This window comes from Chinchilla lanigera, unplaced genomic scaffold (assembly GCF_000276665.1).
Source record: "Chinchilla lanigera isolate Chin_1 unplaced genomic scaffold, ChiLan1.0 scaffold00035, whole genome shotgun sequence".
NCBI lineage: Eukaryota > Metazoa > Chordata > Mammalia > Rodentia > Chinchillidae > Chinchilla > Chinchilla lanigera.
In genome coordinates, this window is record NW_004955436.1 from 10,253,721 (window position 1) to 10,271,994 (window position 18,274).

The 18,274-nt window shown below is 39.8% G+C and overlaps 1 protein-coding gene across 4 annotated transcripts in view; it reads left to right on the forward strand.

The window, feature by feature from the left end:
• The window catches only part of Lama2 (laminin, alpha 2), a 570,325-nt gene that overhangs the window by 423,944 nt on the left and 128,107 nt on the right, over positions 1–18,274 (forward strand). For all 4 annotated transcript variants that reach the window (XM_005389182.2, XM_005389183.2, XM_005389185.2 and 1 more), the window contains 2 exons: positions 12,629–12,771; positions 16,594–16,692. In XM_005389182.2, the coding sequence (XP_005389239.1) occupies positions 12,629–12,771; positions 16,594–16,692 (242 nt within the window). The remainder of the gene's footprint in view (positions 1–12,628; positions 12,772–16,593; positions 16,693–18,274) is intronic.

Below are 18,274 nucleotides of genomic sequence, written 5' to 3' on the forward strand. Positions count from 1 at the left end.
TGCCCGATCTCTGTCTTTTTTTCCTCATTCTGGATTCAGTGACGCCATAATGAAAGCATATTGAAAACAAATGTTAAGTAAAATGGTTAAATCTTATATAAATTCTAATCTAAATTAGGCGATTTATAAATTTAAGGGGAGGAATGTTGTGCTATGATATTCTTTTCTGTGAGGAAGGTTATTTCAACACATTTTATTTCAATATCTACCTATTTTACCATAAGTATGCATGTTAGTATTCACTTCTTATGTGTGTCTAAATATTAATAGCCTTGTAATTAGAAGAATGCTTGCGTGTGCTCTGGTTTACTGAAAGTTACTTCAAAAGCTAAGCCTGGATTTAAAAATATGCCAACAAGTTAAAAATGGATATGTTTAGGAAGATAAGTTTTCACTTTTTTTGTGTGTATTTTAATTCTCTTTGATAAATATGTAGCACACTTAAAGTAAAAGTAAATGTAAAATGGAGGAAAGAGATGAAATATAAACATCACTATTACCGTGTTCAGTTATTGATAGATACACATTTCCTCTTTCCAGGTTTAAAGACATTTTACTGATAAAAAAGAAGTAGTTTATCAAATACATTTTGTAGTATTCCTTCGTGCTAAATTACTAACCTGGAAATAATTAACTAGATACTATAGAGGTACTCCTAATACAAACATTAATCTAAATATCACTTGAATTATAAATCATCAATTTGTTGCATACCCAAAAGTAAACTTTAAAAGGAGTGTCTTTGTTCCTTTTCTCTCCTTGCTGAGACAAACTTCTCAGTGTCCACAATTAAGGAAGGAAAGGTTTATTTAGCTCTCAGCTTGTGGAGGTTTTAGTCTGTAATCAGCTGTCTCCAAGACAGAGTGGCATGGTGAGGGGCAACAGTTCAAGGTGGCAGAAGACAGCAAAAACAAGAGCAAAAGTGGGGGAAGAGCAAACCTCTTTTCCTACTTTATCTTATAAGTAGACTTATAAGACTTATCTTTATCTTATAAGTAGACTTATAAGACTTATAAGTAGACTACCCATCCCTGGCGTGGGTGTAGCACTCACACCATATTTGTGCCCTCCTCTTGCTCAGGATGAGGATGTTTACAAAGTGGGGGCCCTGGCCCCCTGTTAAGCTGCTTAGTTAAACATCTAAACTTCTCAAATTGACATAATATATCAGCCATTACAAAGAGTATGTTTAATTTTATACACAAAATTAAACAATAGCACGCTAAAATCTTGGTTAAATAATGGGATTTTCTTCTGAACATATCTTTAAAATAGAGTTGGCTAGGTGTGTACCACCACACCTGGCAACTGAGAAGGAGTCTTGCTCTGTAGTTCAGGCTGGCCTTGAACTTGTGGTGATCATCTTGCCTCAGTCTCCCCAGACCTGGGAAAGTGTGTACTTTTAAATTTGTGTCTAATAAATTCCTTTATGTCTCTTTAAAAAACACAATTGGCATTCTTCCCTTCAACAATGGCTTCAAACTTTTTTTCTGCTGATGTCAACACTTTATTTATATTTTAAATGTTTATCATAATAAGAAAATTTAACTCATTTTCCTCCTGTCATAGGGATTGCTACTCTCCATGCATCCCATGTGATATTAAAGAAGTAAGACTCTCCACTTACAGAGTGACAGGAGCCCTCAAATGTTCATTTGCACCATTCTTGTCCCAAGGGGAAATATGCTTGCACTGGCTATACATGACTTTCACTTTACATACTGTATCTTAGAAATTCTAATGTTTTCCTGGAATGCAAATAATAGTGATTTATTCTTATGTGAGAAATGTTAAATTATGTTTTTGTGTACAGACCTTTTCTAAACAGTTATATTGGGTAGATGTTCCTATGCTAATCTCCTTGGCTTGAGTGATGTCCACTTGTAGGAATTTTTCTTTTTGGCCTTCATTAGTTCAACTCTAAGAATTATTGAATAGAATATTTTTAGATTTTTCTTTCTTTCTCATCTTTTCGAGTTGCTACAGTTCTGGAAAAATATGCTGTGGTTCTATTATGTTGGCCTTTCCCAGGACTCAGTTTCTACACTGGATTTTGAAATTATTATCAAAATAAGGTACAGGGAATGACAGAATTCTGGCTTATTCTCAATTCTCTTTGTAACGTATTTCTATATCCTCAAGCAAAATTAGACCAAGGAATGAAAGAGCAGGCTTACATGGCGGATCTTGGAGGCTTATTTCATCACCTATGATCATAGTGCTCTGGAGCCTGATCTGCAGACCAAGGGCAGGAGAGGGCAGGGAATAGGTACATGTAAGAGACATAGCTGGTACTGGCTGTTAAAATGGTTCTGAGTGTACAAAGTAAGACATGTTGCCTGCTAGTAGATACAAGTTAGCATTCAGATAGCTGAATGTATGTATGGAAGTTAATTTTTTTTATTTTTTTATTTTATTTTAAAGAGAGTAGTAAAAAAGAGAACAATAGAAAAATACCAAAAAAGCAAAGCAAAAACATTAAAAATGACATGAGGTTTCAAACCAAATGATAGGGACTAGCAGTGATTGTTCTATTACACATTAGTATCATCAACAAAGTTGCTTGGATTACCAGATGCAGGACTGGAAGACTGATCAAACCACTACAGAGAATAAGAGCAATAATTAAAAAAAAAAAAAAACATAAGAGACAATACAGAGTCTCACTAGACAGGATGGTAGGAATTAACTAATGCTTGACATATTGCATATTGTTGTCTTTACATCAGTTGCTCAGATTACCAGATACAAGCATGCAAAACAGGCCAAAATATAAAGAAAATTCAAGCACTAACTGTTCCCTTCAACAAACCACCAAGCATCAGTAGTGTAGTTATGCCAGCTACCTATATCTAGCTAGCTAGCTAGCTAGCTAGCTATGTATAGATAGCTAGATAGATAGATATCTAAAACTTTCTTTCTTTTTCTTCTTTCCCTCATCCCAATTCCTTTCTTTGTGCAATTTCTTTCCCTTTCATATTATCTATTATACATTTTGGGTTTATTTAGTCTTTCATGGTCTTGCACTAGGGAGATAATATGATGTTTACACATATGGATCCTATTTATTTCACTTATGATTATGGATTCTAGTTGCATCCATTTACCTATAAAAGCCTCGAGTTTATGTTTTTTATATAGCTGAGTAATACTCCATTGTATGAAAACAACACATCTTTTTTATCCATCCCTCAGTGGATGGGGATTTCTGTTGTTTCCAAGATTTAGCTATTACAAATTGTGCTGCTATAAACATGGGTGCACATATATTGCTGTGGTATGTTTTTAATTCTACTGGAAAAATACCCAGAAGGGGAATAGCTGGGTCAAATGGGACTTCCAACCCTAGTTTTGTGAGGAATCTCCACACTGATTTCCACAGTGACTGTACCAGTCTACACTCCCACCGGCAGTGGAGAAGTGCTCCTTTTTCCCCACAGCCTCTCCAGCATTTGTCATTGGTTGATTTCTTAATGATAGCCATTCTTTCTGGGGTGAGATGAAATCTCAGTGTTATTTTAATTGGCATTTCTTGAATGACTAATGATGTTGAACATTTTTTCATATATTTATTCACCATTAGTATTTCTTCATCTGTTTTTAGTTTATTCTCTAAGAAATATAATTGAAATCAACCTGTATCATGGATTGTATTTTGGTAACTCCTAATAAATGACATATGAATATTCATTGCACCATCTCAGGTGAGCCTCCTATTTGTGGGAAAACTGTATGTACTCATTGTAAAATTAGAATAATACTCTCTCTTGACAAAAGAGAAAATTCTGATGAGGAGATTGGACCACACAGAACAAATACAGCAATCATGGAAGAGCTTCCTTTGGCCAGCTAGCTTCCTAAAAGAGAGTAATACCTGCTTATTGGTGAGCCAGCTAGGATTTTCATGAGTCCAAAATGGAATTTCCTGCAGGATACAGACATTTTAGGTGTGGTGTTTTCATTACTATGATGATGAATTTACACAAATAATCTATATCTGCAGTAGGAACTATTTAGACCCAAAGGTGCTCACAGTCAGTAAACCAAGTTTATCTCTATCAAGGTTACCAACTCCATCAAACAGAGTCAGCTCCCGGGTATAAGCAATCACGCTCTGCCTACAGATTCCAGGCACTCCCTGAAGCATTCCCTGCCTCATACACAGCTTCATCAGAACAGCAAGTTCTTTAAAGTCTCACTTTGACTGAACGCTTACCATTTGGCAGGCATTGTGTTAGGTACTGCATATGCAGCTCTTTTTCTTCTTGGTACAACCCTCCCTATACATTATGATCACCACTGTGTGACAGGAAAGCTGAATTCAGGGACAGCCCGTCCTGCTGTGCCTTGCTGTGTCCACCTGAAGGCCTATGTGCTAGAGGCTTGGTCCCGGGGATGGGATATAGGGAGACTGTGGAAGTGGAGCTTTAAGGGATGTGCTGAGATCCCTTGGAACCAAAGGAACAAGCACTCAGAGGAGATGATGCTACCCTGCCCCCTTCCTCTTCTCTTTCACCCCTGGTGAGGGGTGAGCACTTTGCTTCCTTGCATGATTCCTGCCTTTGTCCCCTGGCACATGTACAGAAGGCATGAGGATCCCTGCTCTAGGACCGGAACCTACAAAACTGAGAGCTAAAATAAACCCTCTTTATAAACTAATGATCTCAAACATTGCCTTTAGTGACAGAAATCTAACAGAAATCATGTGGTGAAGGACCACAGTGACTTCTGCACAGAGCTATGATTGGAACTTGCCAATCTTGGAAAGTTTCTTGCGAATCTTGTTTCCTTAATCTCTTTGCTGGCCTCCAGTGTAAAATGCAGAGAAAGTCAACATGGTGCCCTCCATATATGCAACATTAATGAAGCCAATGTTTTATTCATTTTTTCTTCTGGGCTTAGAATCCATTTTACCTTAGTGAACAATGAAGATAAAATGAGTTAAAGGTACAAAATGAAAGAGCACATATGTAGGAAACATTGCACATCTATACACACAAATACCAAATTAAATTCAGTGTTCTGTTTCAATGTTGACCTTATGGGGAAATTTGACTTGGACCTTGTCCAATTCAGTCTGAGGCCAGAATCGTGGAAAGAATTAAGTTTGTGAACTAAGGTACCACTGTATGTCCTGCTAGTTATGAAACTCTTCTAAATTTTAAGAGATTATGGTATTTATGATGGGTGCTGACATCAGAGACTGTCAAATAAGATTTTCCTCTTTGCAGGAGAAAAAACACACTGTCCTGGAGCTTAGATTAACTTCACATCTTTTTAAAAATAAAATTTATTTGAGATAAGTATACACTGTATTCTTCATTTACATATATTGGTGAGTTCTGATAGATATATGATTGGAGTTCTCAAAGCAGAATCTCTACTACTTAGTAAGTTAAGTTACACAAATCCCTTTACTGCTTTCAACAATTGCCTGCCCTTGTGGAATTTGAGCAGGAGTAAGCAAGTCATTGTTTATTCAAGAGTAAAGTTTTCTGTTATGAAACACAAGCCTTGGATCTGTTTACATTCTATTTTTTGTGATTCATAGTTAATGGAGAGCAACTCATCTGATATTTAAGATAGGTTGTGAGTGGCATTGTAAAATATATCTCTCCTAGAGAATGAGATTTAAAATTAGTGACTGTTGACAAGATGTTACTCCACAAAAAGTGCCTGAAATAGCACTTGGTAAAAATGAAACTGATGTTTCCTGTGTTTAATCACTCCACATAAGGTATTTGAGATATATCGGTTTTTATTACTTTTAGTCATACTTCATTTATTTTATATATATATGTGTATGTATATATATATATATATATATATATATATATATATGATGATTTGCTTGCCAATGTTGTGAAAGGAATCATGAAGTGTCCTTGATTCTGATCTGAAGTGGTACTATCAAGATTATTCTTCTCAATAGCCAGCTGCCTCCAAGGACCTTATCACAATAATATGAAAGTCCTTAGTAGCACTAGAACACTGTTGATCTGTTATAATCAAAGATGATTAATAACGGCAGTTATTGTTTCCTATGCATAGGAGCAGGAGCAAAATAATAGATTTGATATCACTGCAAAGAAACAGGATTTTCTGTTCTAAAAGATGATGAAAAAAACAAAACTTCATCTTTAGAGGTGATTCATTAATCTGTGACTGCACATGATGACCTCCATCCCAGTGCCCTAAATGTCACCCTGTCTCTACTTCCACTTCTTGTCCAAGTGAATTTCTACTTAGTGGCCAATATGTTGGCTATAGCTTTCCAGAACTCTGAGCCATGGTATTTTGTTCAAATCTCGGTGTTCATCAGTCTACAAAAGCAACATCCATTCACGTGCTTTGCACCTTCTACTCATCTGATCCATTAGTGGGACATCCTTACATTTCTTGTCCCTGGTGCAGGTTACCATTACATGAAGCAACAACCATCACTGACTGGACCATTTTCTGATTATTAGGACCTGTTTCAATGGCTTGCATCCCATATTAGAATAGCTGTTTTGTTAGCAAAATAAGTAGGTGCACAGTTGAATTACCACATAGAGAACGCTGATCGTGATTGCCTTTATGTCAAGCTTTATTTTTAGAGTAAATTAAACTCTACTTTGATTTTTATTCTGGCTGCACCCGAAACATTTATTGGCCTCCAAGATCAATAGAATCACATGACCATAAAGTTAGAAATCTTATGAGATAATGTAACCCTCTTTTTTTATTCTGCTGCATCCTCAAAGTAGACAGAATCCTAATGCAAGGAATCTTGCTGTGATGAAGGAGCTGTAGGTTTGAATCTTAGCCTGTCACACAGAAGATGTGTGACATTAGATTAGGTTAGTTCTCTGAACCTCATTTCATCATCTGCAGCATGAAAATAAAACTCTGCATAGATGTATGTGAAGTGCCTAGGCGTAATAGATGCTAGCTCCTGAGTATAATTGTCGTCATTGCTTTTTTGTGGCCATTTCACAAAGCCATGCTGTTTATCAGCTTCTGATAACACGTTTTCTTCAGCTTAGGCTGAATTCTGGTTTTATGTAATTTTCTCTAATTCTAGATTACTTTAACTCACTGAAAACTACTTGTATGACCACCTTCTATTTCTCTTTAAATTCTCTTCAGGCATTATTTATATTTCATAAACATTTTAATTGTGACTTAAATTTCTCATCTGTGAAACGAGGATATTAATAGTACTAAGCTCACAGAATTGCTGTGAGAGCGTGGTGAGGTAATCAAGGCAAACCCAGTACATTGCCTGCCGTGTACAGCACATGTGTGAGAGTAAAAGCTTTTACCTCAATATTTTTATAGTACGTCAAAATTTCCAAGCTTCCACTTGGCTTTGAAAAACTACACCATCTTTGAACTATATTGAACTTGTTTTTCATATTTTTATATGTGGAATCCATTTAGTTCGAGTATTTCATTCATACATTAGATACATTATGTATTATACACACATATATTTCACAACTTGGTATGTGAACATATTTTTATCAACCTCAGGTAAAGCATGCAGAATACCTTCCCCTCTAGGCTAAGAAATAATAGGTATAAAAGCCTTATTAATGAGTCATATCAAATTTGTATACCTTGTCTTTATTTATAAGTAATATAGAATAAGTGAATCTATTTTAATAACACCTAAATATATGCTGATCTAAAAGCTTCTCCTTGAAGAGATCAAGGGAAAGAGAGCAATATAAAATACAGATCCAGGGAAATATTGATGGCATCCATCTAAAAGGGTTAATTTAAGATAGAGGCATTTTATCTTTTACTAAAGTGTATGATTATTCCTTTACCTCCAGTTGATTAGATAATTTCTGTATCTTTACCTAAAATTGGTAAAGAGGTTTGGCCTTTCAAAGTGCTCACGGTACTCATTTAAGCTCCTGCTTTTTTGGTTTGAAGGCAGTGTGTGGATTTTTGTGACAGTAAGCCAGTAATTATTATGCAAGGGGGACCCCAGTAGAAATGCAATATTTTGTACTAATTGCTCACAGAAAGATCTGTAATACTGACTGCACGATTTGTCCCTTACATGTGCTCAGCTATAACGATCTGAATTTAGTATTGCATTTGTTAATATTAGACACAAATTTATCCTGACACTTTTATAGGCAAAGCCTCGGAAACATTTAGTCATGTAAAATATAATCATTGTCTTGAAATATTTGCTTTTGTGCTCATGCATTGTAGGCAGAATCTTACTTTATAACCCTATCTGTATTGCTGAATTAGGAAAATGGTTTGGAGAAGTTGTTTGGGCTTCTGATTATGAGAAAGGTGTTAATTTCCAGTGCGCCCTTATCAAAGAGCAGTTGTTTCCATAATGTAAATATTACATATCTCTATACACTCTTCAAATCTTCCTATCGTTGTAAATTAAATTTGTGTTTCATTTGCATCCCGTTTCCAATGTCTGTTGCCAGACACTTCAGACTTGAGGGCAAATAAAAGTAGCTTGTGGTATAAATAAAATATTTTTTGTCAGAATAAAATAGCAGTCTATTATGTAAAGGGCACCATTCCCCCATATGTTTAGCTTATCACCGCATGAGCCAGACTTGTATAGAAGCTTTGAAAAGAATCCCAGGGCTGTCATACCCATACATCGTTCTTTCCCATTCAGACAGATGTTAGTACATTACTTGGAGCATATTGTAAAACTCACCTTTCACTTATGGAAATTTGCTTCAACTTTGTTTCCCAAAAAGCAAATAGAGAGGCTATAAGACATGAGATGATAATAGACCTTTGGACACAGAGACATAAAATGAAATGTATGAGCCCTTGAAAAAGCAATTAAATACATTTTCATTTCAACAACTGAAGATGAGGAACCCAAACAGATGGGCAGGGGGTAGAATAGATGAGAGAAAAATCAGTGTTCATCACGGCTCTGGGCATTCTAGCTCAGCAATTTGCTCTGCAGTATATCACAGTAAATCAGATCTAGTTCTGCATTCCTGTCACTAGTTTATTCTTGCATGAAGTAAAAACTGAGAATGCTGTGGGTATTTCTGGAACCATCCAGTAAGGAGGCCCCAACCATATTATTATCAACAAGCTGCCTCCAAATCTTCTTGGAAATAAGTTATACATTGTATATCAATTAGAGAAGGAGGTACCAAAAGGTACCTTAAGAACACACCACCCTAGAAAGCATGACAAGATGTCTTATGATCAGTTATCTTTCAAGGTCTTGAACATGAAAACTAAAAGAGCAAATTACTTGCTTGCATTCTGAGAACATCTTGCAGAACTACAGATTCACTAAAATCAAACGGAACTTGGGTAAGCTCAGTGATAAAGGAACATTTGTATTTTCCATAAGTCTTAATAACATTCAGAATTCTTACAAACACTTGTTTTGAACTTAGGAATGGCAAGTTGGAAGTCTCAGACCCGGAACCACACTCAAAATCAGGCCTGCAGACTTGAGGAAGGGGACTGGTTATCTGTTGTCATTCGGGAATTTAAAATGACAGCTATGTACAGGATAACTTCGTGATTCTAGAGGTTGACAGATTGGATGGGGTCAGTCACCAGGGATTTGGCTGCCCTGAGGTCCTAACCTGGTAGAGACTCAGCTGGTGGCCCGCTGGGCTGGCCCTACTTTCTGCCGTCTTACCTCTCTCTCAAAGAGGCTAACCTGGGAGTGTACTCAAAAAGCAAAGGTCGAAGGGCATGAAAACAAAAACTATAAAACCCTTGAGGCTGATGCTTAGATGTCAAAAAATGTCCTCTGTCACTTTCTGTTCATCAGAGTATGTTACAGAGCCAACCCATATTTGAGAAAAAGGAAAACAACGTTATCTCTGACAGGAAACAACAACAAAGAAGTTGTAACCTTTTTTAAGCCACCCCAGCAATGAGTATTGCTTTGACCTGGTCAGCAATCTAAAAGTGTTGTGCCTTCCCTGGTAATGCTTTGTGCTTATTTTCTTCTCCCCCACGCTTCCATTCCTGTGTCTCTTTCTGGGTTAACCCTGAAGAACACTCTGGCAGACATCAACACAGGCGTCTTTCTTCAGTTCAGTCCCTGTCTCTCCTATTATAAGACTGTTTTCTTTCTCTAATTAATTGTTTTCAACTTCTTATTCCACGCCTAGCACATCTGTATGGTTCTCCATTTCCGGTCCAACGTGTCAATCTTGCATGCAGGCATTTCCTGTCTGGCCAGTGTCCTCCTGACCTTCTTGCCGTCTCATGAACTTGAGTTGATGCCATCCTCAAATACTGACCTTTGCCACTCTTAGTGCAAACTATTTTCATATCCTTCTTTCACAAAAATATTAACATACAAATATTTATTGAAGATTGACTGTGTTCAACGCTTTCCTAGGTGCTATGCTCAAGGTGTTTTAGGCATTTTTCAAGTAAAGAAGAAAACAACTTGTAAATATGTAAGCAGTGAAATTAGGGAGCCATGCATGAGCATTAATCTAGTAAAACAAAGGGGACACAGGAGGGACTGATGAGCCGTTTGGGCAGCCGTGTCATGAGGGCCTTCTCTGAGGAAGTCACACTTGAACTCTTGACCTGAACACCCAGGTGGACAAGGATTAAGAGTCTTGGGTAGAGAAGACAGAAGCAAAATGACCTCCAAATCCTTCCTCTCTTTAGCCCTGAGCATCCACACCATTTATTATTTGGGCCAGTGGTCCTGAACACTGGCTGCAAGACAGAGTCAACAATCTGGACTCTTTTTAAAACACTTACTGATGCCTGGACCTTACCACAGACCCATAACCAAGCATCCCAGAAGAGGGGAAGGGAAGGGCCCAGGTACCTGAATTTTATAAATCTCCATGGGATTCAATGTGCAGACCAAGTTGGGAATCACTGATCGCCACCAGACTTGCCCACACTTTCCCATCCATCGAGCACACACAACCTTTCTCATTTGTGACTTACGTGGGCTGTGCCCAGGACTGCACACATCTAATGATGTACCAGGCTGGGCCAGGCTGCTGCCCTGGCCGGTGCTCACAGCGTGGTGCACAGACCGGCCCTCTCAACCTCACCAGGGAGGCTGTTTAGAAAGCACATGCTGTGGCCAAGGCTGAGAGTCTAGAGAACTCAGTCACCTCCTGAGACAGAAACCCGGGGTGTGGCTCACTCCTGTGTGATTTCTGTAAGCCCAGGTGATTCTGAGGCCCAATGTAGGTAAAAAACCAGACTGTGTATCTTAGCGTTTAGACACGGTCAATTTGACACTTAATTGTGTCCCGCGTGTGTTTTTTGTAGCCTTTTCATTTATAGAAGTCTCTTGGAGCTTGCATTGCACAAGGGTATGGAGCCACAGTGCTCTTTTCCTTTCACTTAGCTTCTATGAAGTACAGATTTTCTTCAGTTCTGATTAGAAGAGTAAAAGTCACAGCTCTAGTTCCGGGCCTGTGACCCTACCTGCAAAATTTCTGCTTCACTCAGCTTGTAAAGCATCAGGAGCCTGCGAAACCCCGCAGGTAATTCTCCACGGCCGCAGGTGTCACCTGTGAGGAGCTGATTTATTAAAAGCCCAGCTGGGGCAGTTTAATCCCCAGGAAAGGACATTGTAACTCACCTCTAATTGCTGTCCTATCAAAAAAATCACCCTCTACACTACTTCTCTTTGTTTACAAGCTTCTGTTAATGGTTTTCTCTCCATTAAACCCCTCAGGGGAGTGCTATTTAGGGAACTAATTGAATTCTTGCCAGTTTGGGGCATGGTCCAGCAGTGCTCCAGATCTCAGTATTCACCATGTTCTTCTTTTTTTTCTCTTCTAATGCCGGGGTTTGGATACCTCTATCTGCAGAATACAGATAGAGGCAGTAACTGCACATGGATTTATGCATGTGGTAAAAATGGCAGTGCGTGCTCCTCTGGAGTGAAGGTATACCTCATTACTCCACAACACCTACCAAAAATTGCCAAGTGCAATACCTCTTTTCTTATCATTCCAAGGAATCAATGTTAATCTTAGAAATTGCACTGTTCATGAGATTCACTTGATAATAAAGAGACAATGCATTTTTCTCTCTGCCAGTTCTACTACCAGCTCCTCTCCAGCAGTATCTGTTGGAATAGTCCATCTTTCTGATTATTGAAAAGATCAAACACACAATATTGGTTTTAAGTAGCATCTTGGCTGCATGCAAACACAATAAAGCTTTCCTGAGCCTTAGCAGTTGTTTATCTACGATATTGGATAGGTTAACCATCAAGGTAAGGATTTGTAACTACGCTGAATTGCGGGTGATAAAAGCTAAAGAGAAAGAGCTGACTAAAAATGAAATACTTTTACTATGCTTTTCTGTGCCTCCCCTCTCCTTTACTACTTTGTCGTGGAGGTTTTTCTATCCCCTATCAATTGGTTCCTCCTCCTTGGTCCTTCTACTGAATCACCTTCTTGATCTCAGGTCCTGTGTGACATGTGTATCTCTTCTTTGGTCACTGTTGCCTTTTTCCACCTGTCGTCCATTCAATAGCGTTAATTATCTGAGATGAGCAGCACTACCTTTCACGGAATCATGCTTAGACCATAAACTGTTTCCTAGCGGAAGCCTTTGAACATCTGGCTGGGCTGGTTAGCAGAAGTAAATATTCTTTGTCGTTTTGCTTTCACAGTTTGTGGAGATGAGTGCACAGGCCTTCTTCTCGGCGACCTGGCACGCCTGCAGCAGATGGCCGTGAGCATCAACCTCACTGGCCCACTGCCTGCTCCGTATAAAATCCTGTATGGTCTGGAAAACAGCACTCAGGAGCTCGAGGTAGGTCGCTACAGCAGCAGCAAGAGCCAGGGCCTCGATGATAGAAGCTTCCCACGCTGTGTCGGCCGTAATTGGCCGATGCTCTCTCCACTGCTGCAGGTCGAGGGAAGCAGCTATCACGGATACCCAGAGACTTTCTAACCAGTGTTTTTCAAATGAGCGCTAGAATATAGAGACTGCTATTAAAGGAAAAGAGTCTTATGTACCCCACCACCACTGTTAGGCAGTTCTATTTGTGACTTTCAAATGTACAAACATAAAAATCAGGATGTACTCCTAATACTTACAGCTCCATAAAATCCAAACAAATTAATCCTTACAAAAGCCTACAAAACCAATAAAATTCAAATTAAAAACATTAATCTAAAGTAATATGATTTTGCCAAAAGTGAACTGCTTTTTGCAACAAGAATATGATGTTGGCTACTTCCACACGGATTCTGCCTTTCTTGGCAGGTCACCTGGGTAACTCAGTTCTTATCCCCTGCATGGTTGAACTGGAGAGCCCCTTGCAAGGGGCCCTGAAGTAACCCTTGGCATCACTTGACAAGGGCATGTGACTTCTCTGCTCTATTTGTCACATGATCAAGTCTGAACACATCTGGGGCCTTGGGACCAGGTGGTGGCATCTGTCTCAGATGTCTCCCCTAGGACCCACAAAAGCTTACCTTAGCTTTTAAGGTTATTGTCAAAATAAAAGCCCAAGGTTAAATTTTTGTTCTAGAAAACTAGAAAGCATTTCTACAAGTCCTCATTTGAGAAGCACTATTCTAAAGAACGGTTAAGTCTTTCAGCTGTCAATGGGGTAGGAATAAATGTTAAGGAAATTGGGGTTATTTTTAAAAAGATGAGAAGTGGGTAATTACACACTATCAGTCAATTACTATGTACTGAAACATTATAGAGAGTTCCAGGGTTGCACTTGGTACCCTGGTGGCTTCTTGACTCCTATAATATTGTCACACCCTCAGGAAGCTTAGATTCTATGTGATTAAAAAATTATTACACAATAATTAAGCAATTAGCAAAAACACATAACTACTATGTGCTTTGTAGTAGATTTGAAGTAAAATAAAGTACAAAGCTTTAAGAAGTTAGTAAGAGTCAGAGTAAGTAGCAGCTGGTCCACTGCTGAGAGCATGACTGGTGGTGCACTTGAAGGTAGGTACCATTTTAGTAGGCAGAGAAGGACAGCATTAGCAAGGGTGGAAAAAGAAATCTGACGTCTGTTCCCCTGGCACTACCAGGTAGTCATCTAGGAAACATATTCATTAATCCTGACTACAATCTTATTATTGTTATCCCTATTTTCCAGAAGAAGAAACTAATGAGTGTAGCAAGAATGACTAGTGACTTTAGCTGCAAAGCTAAGCGATTAACTAGCTCTTCCATGGATTACATGCATAACACACTCAGAAACTCCAAGAGGTAGGAAAAGGGTTGTCATAGGCTGAATGTCCATGCTCCTCAAAGTTCAAATGCTAAAGCATTTAGTGTCTTTAGGCTGCTTTAAGGAAATCCTATGGACCGGCTGCCTTATAAGAGACAAATTTATTTTTTCTCAGTTCTGGAGTCTGGGAAGTTCAAGGCAGAGACTGTCTGGCGGTTCTTCACCGGCGGTGCCTTCCTGCTGTGTCTCAAGGGGAAGCAAACAGCTAGCTCTCTGGGGTGTCTTAGAAAGGATCAAAGTCCCGCCATCCTGGGGACTTGATCACTTCTCCCACCATCACCTTAGAGGCTGGCATTTCGGCAGATGAAATTGGGAGGGACTCAGACATTCCCTGTCCACAAGGTGATGGTTGTGGGGAAGTAATCAATGTTAGATTAGGGCATGAAGGTGAGGCCCTCATGATAGCCTTAGTGACCTTAGAAGAGTGGAAAGAGACACCCCTCTTTTCCTGTCTGCCAGTTAAGGACAGGAGGAAGGCAGAGTGTCACCAGGATGCAAACCTTGATCTTAGCTTCCAGCCTCTGGAACTATGTACCATTCCAAGCACCCAGTCTGTAGTACTTTTGTTAGAGCAGGCTGAGCTCAGCCAGAAGCACTGCATTACCTGTAATTTTTAGGTAGCAGCACTGAGGCACAGAAGTTTTGTATGAGGTGCAAGGTTACACGGCCACTGAGTGCAGAGATAGCATTTGAATAATGCATCTGTCTTTGCAAACACTGGAAGACTAACTACCTTAGCTGGGAAGGCCGAGCCGGCCCCTGGAGAGGCTTCCCTGGACTCCTCACATGCTCTTGCCACTGAATCGTGCCTAAGAGGCAGGAGTATGAGGAAGGCCTGTCTGGCAGAGCCCAGCAGTCAGACCGGCTAGTGGAAGACAGGCTGGAGACCTGCGTGGCCCAGTGTGATACCAAGGAAAAGCTTGAGAGCCAGAGGACTCTGAGTTACCCCGGAGCCTCGCTGTTCACACTGGTAGTTTTCACCAGAAAAGAGACGCTGACAGTTATTTTCCACATACAAAAAGGTAATACGAGGAACATAAATAAGAAATGCAAACACTTGAGTTGGACATAAAAATTTTTAAATGATGCATAAGAGGAGGAAAAGGGAGAGATTCCAAACCATGCGCAGCTAAACCAAGGGCTTCAGGACCCCACGCCCTGTCTTGGTGTTGATCAAAATGACCGTGGTTAGCTTTCCTTTCCAGTCTCTCTCTCTTTTTTTTTGTTTTGTTTTGTTTTCCGGTACCAGGAACAATCTCTGTTGATTCTATGTTTATTTCTTCTTCCATAATCCATCCAACATGCTGATCTTCAAGATCCCATTTAGGGAATTTTCAAAACTTAAGCGAAGTACTTAACTTGCTCTTTCAGTGCCTGTTACTGTGTGCATGGGGCCCAGATTCCAGCCAGAGACCTCCAAGATCACACCAAGAATGGGACAAAGTTGGTTTTATTAACTCATTGGAGCCACACACACTAAATCCCATGGGGACCCGAGGGGTGTCTCGGGAGGAGGAAACGCGGAGAAACATATAGTGTGTGGGCTTCTGCTGGTCAGTTTGGGTTGCACGTTCCAAAAAATGGGAGTTTTGTACTCCACTGAGTACTATTAGGAAGTAGGAACAATTCTGCAATCGAATATTCTAACGGATCTTATCTAGAAAAAGGGACAAACAGAGAGAGGCTAAAGCGACGTTCAATAAAGAGTCAGTGGTTACTCCTTCTAGCAGGTAGTTTTGTGATCTATGTGAGACAGGGTAATGTCCATGCTTGGACAGATTACAGGGCGGTCTCCTAGTCATTCTGTCCATCACTGACACACCATAATCCTAACATCAGTGTCCCACGAGACGGCTTCTGTTCAATAGGAGAACATGGCTCAGCTGCGAGCACCCGCTCAGCCCCTGGCAGCGCTGAAGTCAGCTCGGCGGTGCTCGGCGGGTGCACGTGCTGGTCTCTCCTCCTTAGGAACCCTGTTTCTGCTGACCAGAAAACAGCCGTAACCTCTGCCCATTGCCCGCGGAGTGATCTTATGTAAATTTTCAACTTTGTTGTAGCCACATTTTGCTCATCCACAAAACACAGTAATAGTTACCTCACAGGGCTCTCGTAGGAATTAAGTAGAATAGAGAAGAGAAGAAGAGAAAAGAACCAAGGCTGGCACATAGTAATTTCTTAATAAATTACTGCAATTTTTTATTATTTGCTTGAGCATTTGGAATAGCACTCAGTATATAAGTGCTTACTTGATGTAGTTTCTCTTTCTCAAGGGCGAAAATTCTAAGGTTTTTGTGCAGCTATGGAAAATGTGTTCTGCTCAGCTCTGCCGCGACATCGTGTACAAAATGTTTATGGGATGAATTCTTTTTCAGCACCTGCTCTCACCGCATCGGGCCCTGGAGAGGCTCATTCAGCTGGTGGAAGACAATCTGAGCACGCTGGTGACAGAAATGAATGAGCTTCTGACCAGGGTAAGCCGGTAGAGTCATGGATCTCCTCAAAGCAGACAGAGTTTAAGAAATTAGTTTCTACCTGGGCGTGGTGGCGCATTCCCGTAATCCCAGCACTCAGAAGGCTGAGGCAGGAGGATCGCTGCAAGGCTGAGGCCAGCCTGGGCTGCACAGTGAGTTCAAGGCCACCCTGAACTATACAGTGAGACCTTGTCTAAAAAAGAAAAGAAAAAAGATAAAAGAAATTAGTTTCTGTGGGAATTAAGAAAAATGACTTCAAAGTTCTGAAATGTAACTCTTGCTCTTTCTAATTTCCATTTTGATGCGTGGAATAGATGTATTCTGATTTGCTGATTCTTCACATCTCAGAATCTGGTAGCAGCCCCCACCCCAAACCCATAAACGAAGTTGGTGTACTTGGGAAGTCCCAAGGACAAAGACTACAACATCAGAACGATAATGCGCTTTTGTAACTTTAGGCCGCAGTTGCTGTGCTAAAGTTTTTTTGTCAATTCAAAGTTTCATAAGCACTGTCCTTGATTATGGAAAAAGAAAGACAAATGAAAATACTTGTAGTCTCTCTGATCTCGGGAGGACTTTAGCATTTGTATAGGAAGAGGCTAAATCAGTATTCCTACACAAAGAGGAAACCTTCTTTATTGTGAAAATCCAAAGTATTTCAGATGCCTTTTAGAGTTAGAATGTAAAATTCATGTTGCTTTTATCAGACGTTTTTAGAAATTCGTATTTGTAAGATTCTTCTTGCTGACAAAGATGGAAGAAAACAATAGAAAGCCCGCCATCTTGTGGCCAGAAGGTGAATTAATAGGGAAACGCTCGCAGGCAGGCAACCAGTTGATTATCTAAAGTTAAGCTTTAAATGACAAAGGATGCTAGCGGAAGGTCCTTACAGAGAATCTTGTGTACTTTGTATCTTAAAGAAGAGCTGCCTCAGGCTATGACGGTGAAATGAACTAAGGATAGCTATCCAATTCTCTAAGCTCAGAGATCTAAGTGGGAACAAACAACCCCAGATTTCCACTGGCCCAGTACTTTTTCCACATAAGCTGCTGCCGGATTAGGAAAATTTCCACAGGGAAATCAAATGGCTTCTAAGAGCACACGCTGAACAATGGCCCCGATATTACAACAGCATACTAAACACCCCCTCTGAATCCCAGGCCAGCGGTATGCCATGAAGAGTCAAAATGCCAGCTCCTGCCAAGGGCATTTGGACATGCAGTTAAGCTGATGAGCGCATGAATCTCCTACCAATGTGGTATTTAATAATTTTGCACTTGTTCCTTCTACTAAATAAGTGATTTTAGAGGAGTCATGGCAGAGTAAACTCGATTCAGTTTAATCCAATTCAATTTGTACGCTTATCCTGTGCAGAGCCCAAATTAATTGTTGGCCTATGAAAAATATGAATGAGAATCTGTCTTTGAAGATCTTTCGGTCACAGGAATGTGCATGCATTTGCACGTCAGCATTTAGATAACAATAGCCAGCTGCAGGCACATACATGATAAAACATGGGACGAAAAAACAAAAGTACATGACAAATACTGGTTAAGCAGAGGCAGTGAGAAAAATAATTCCT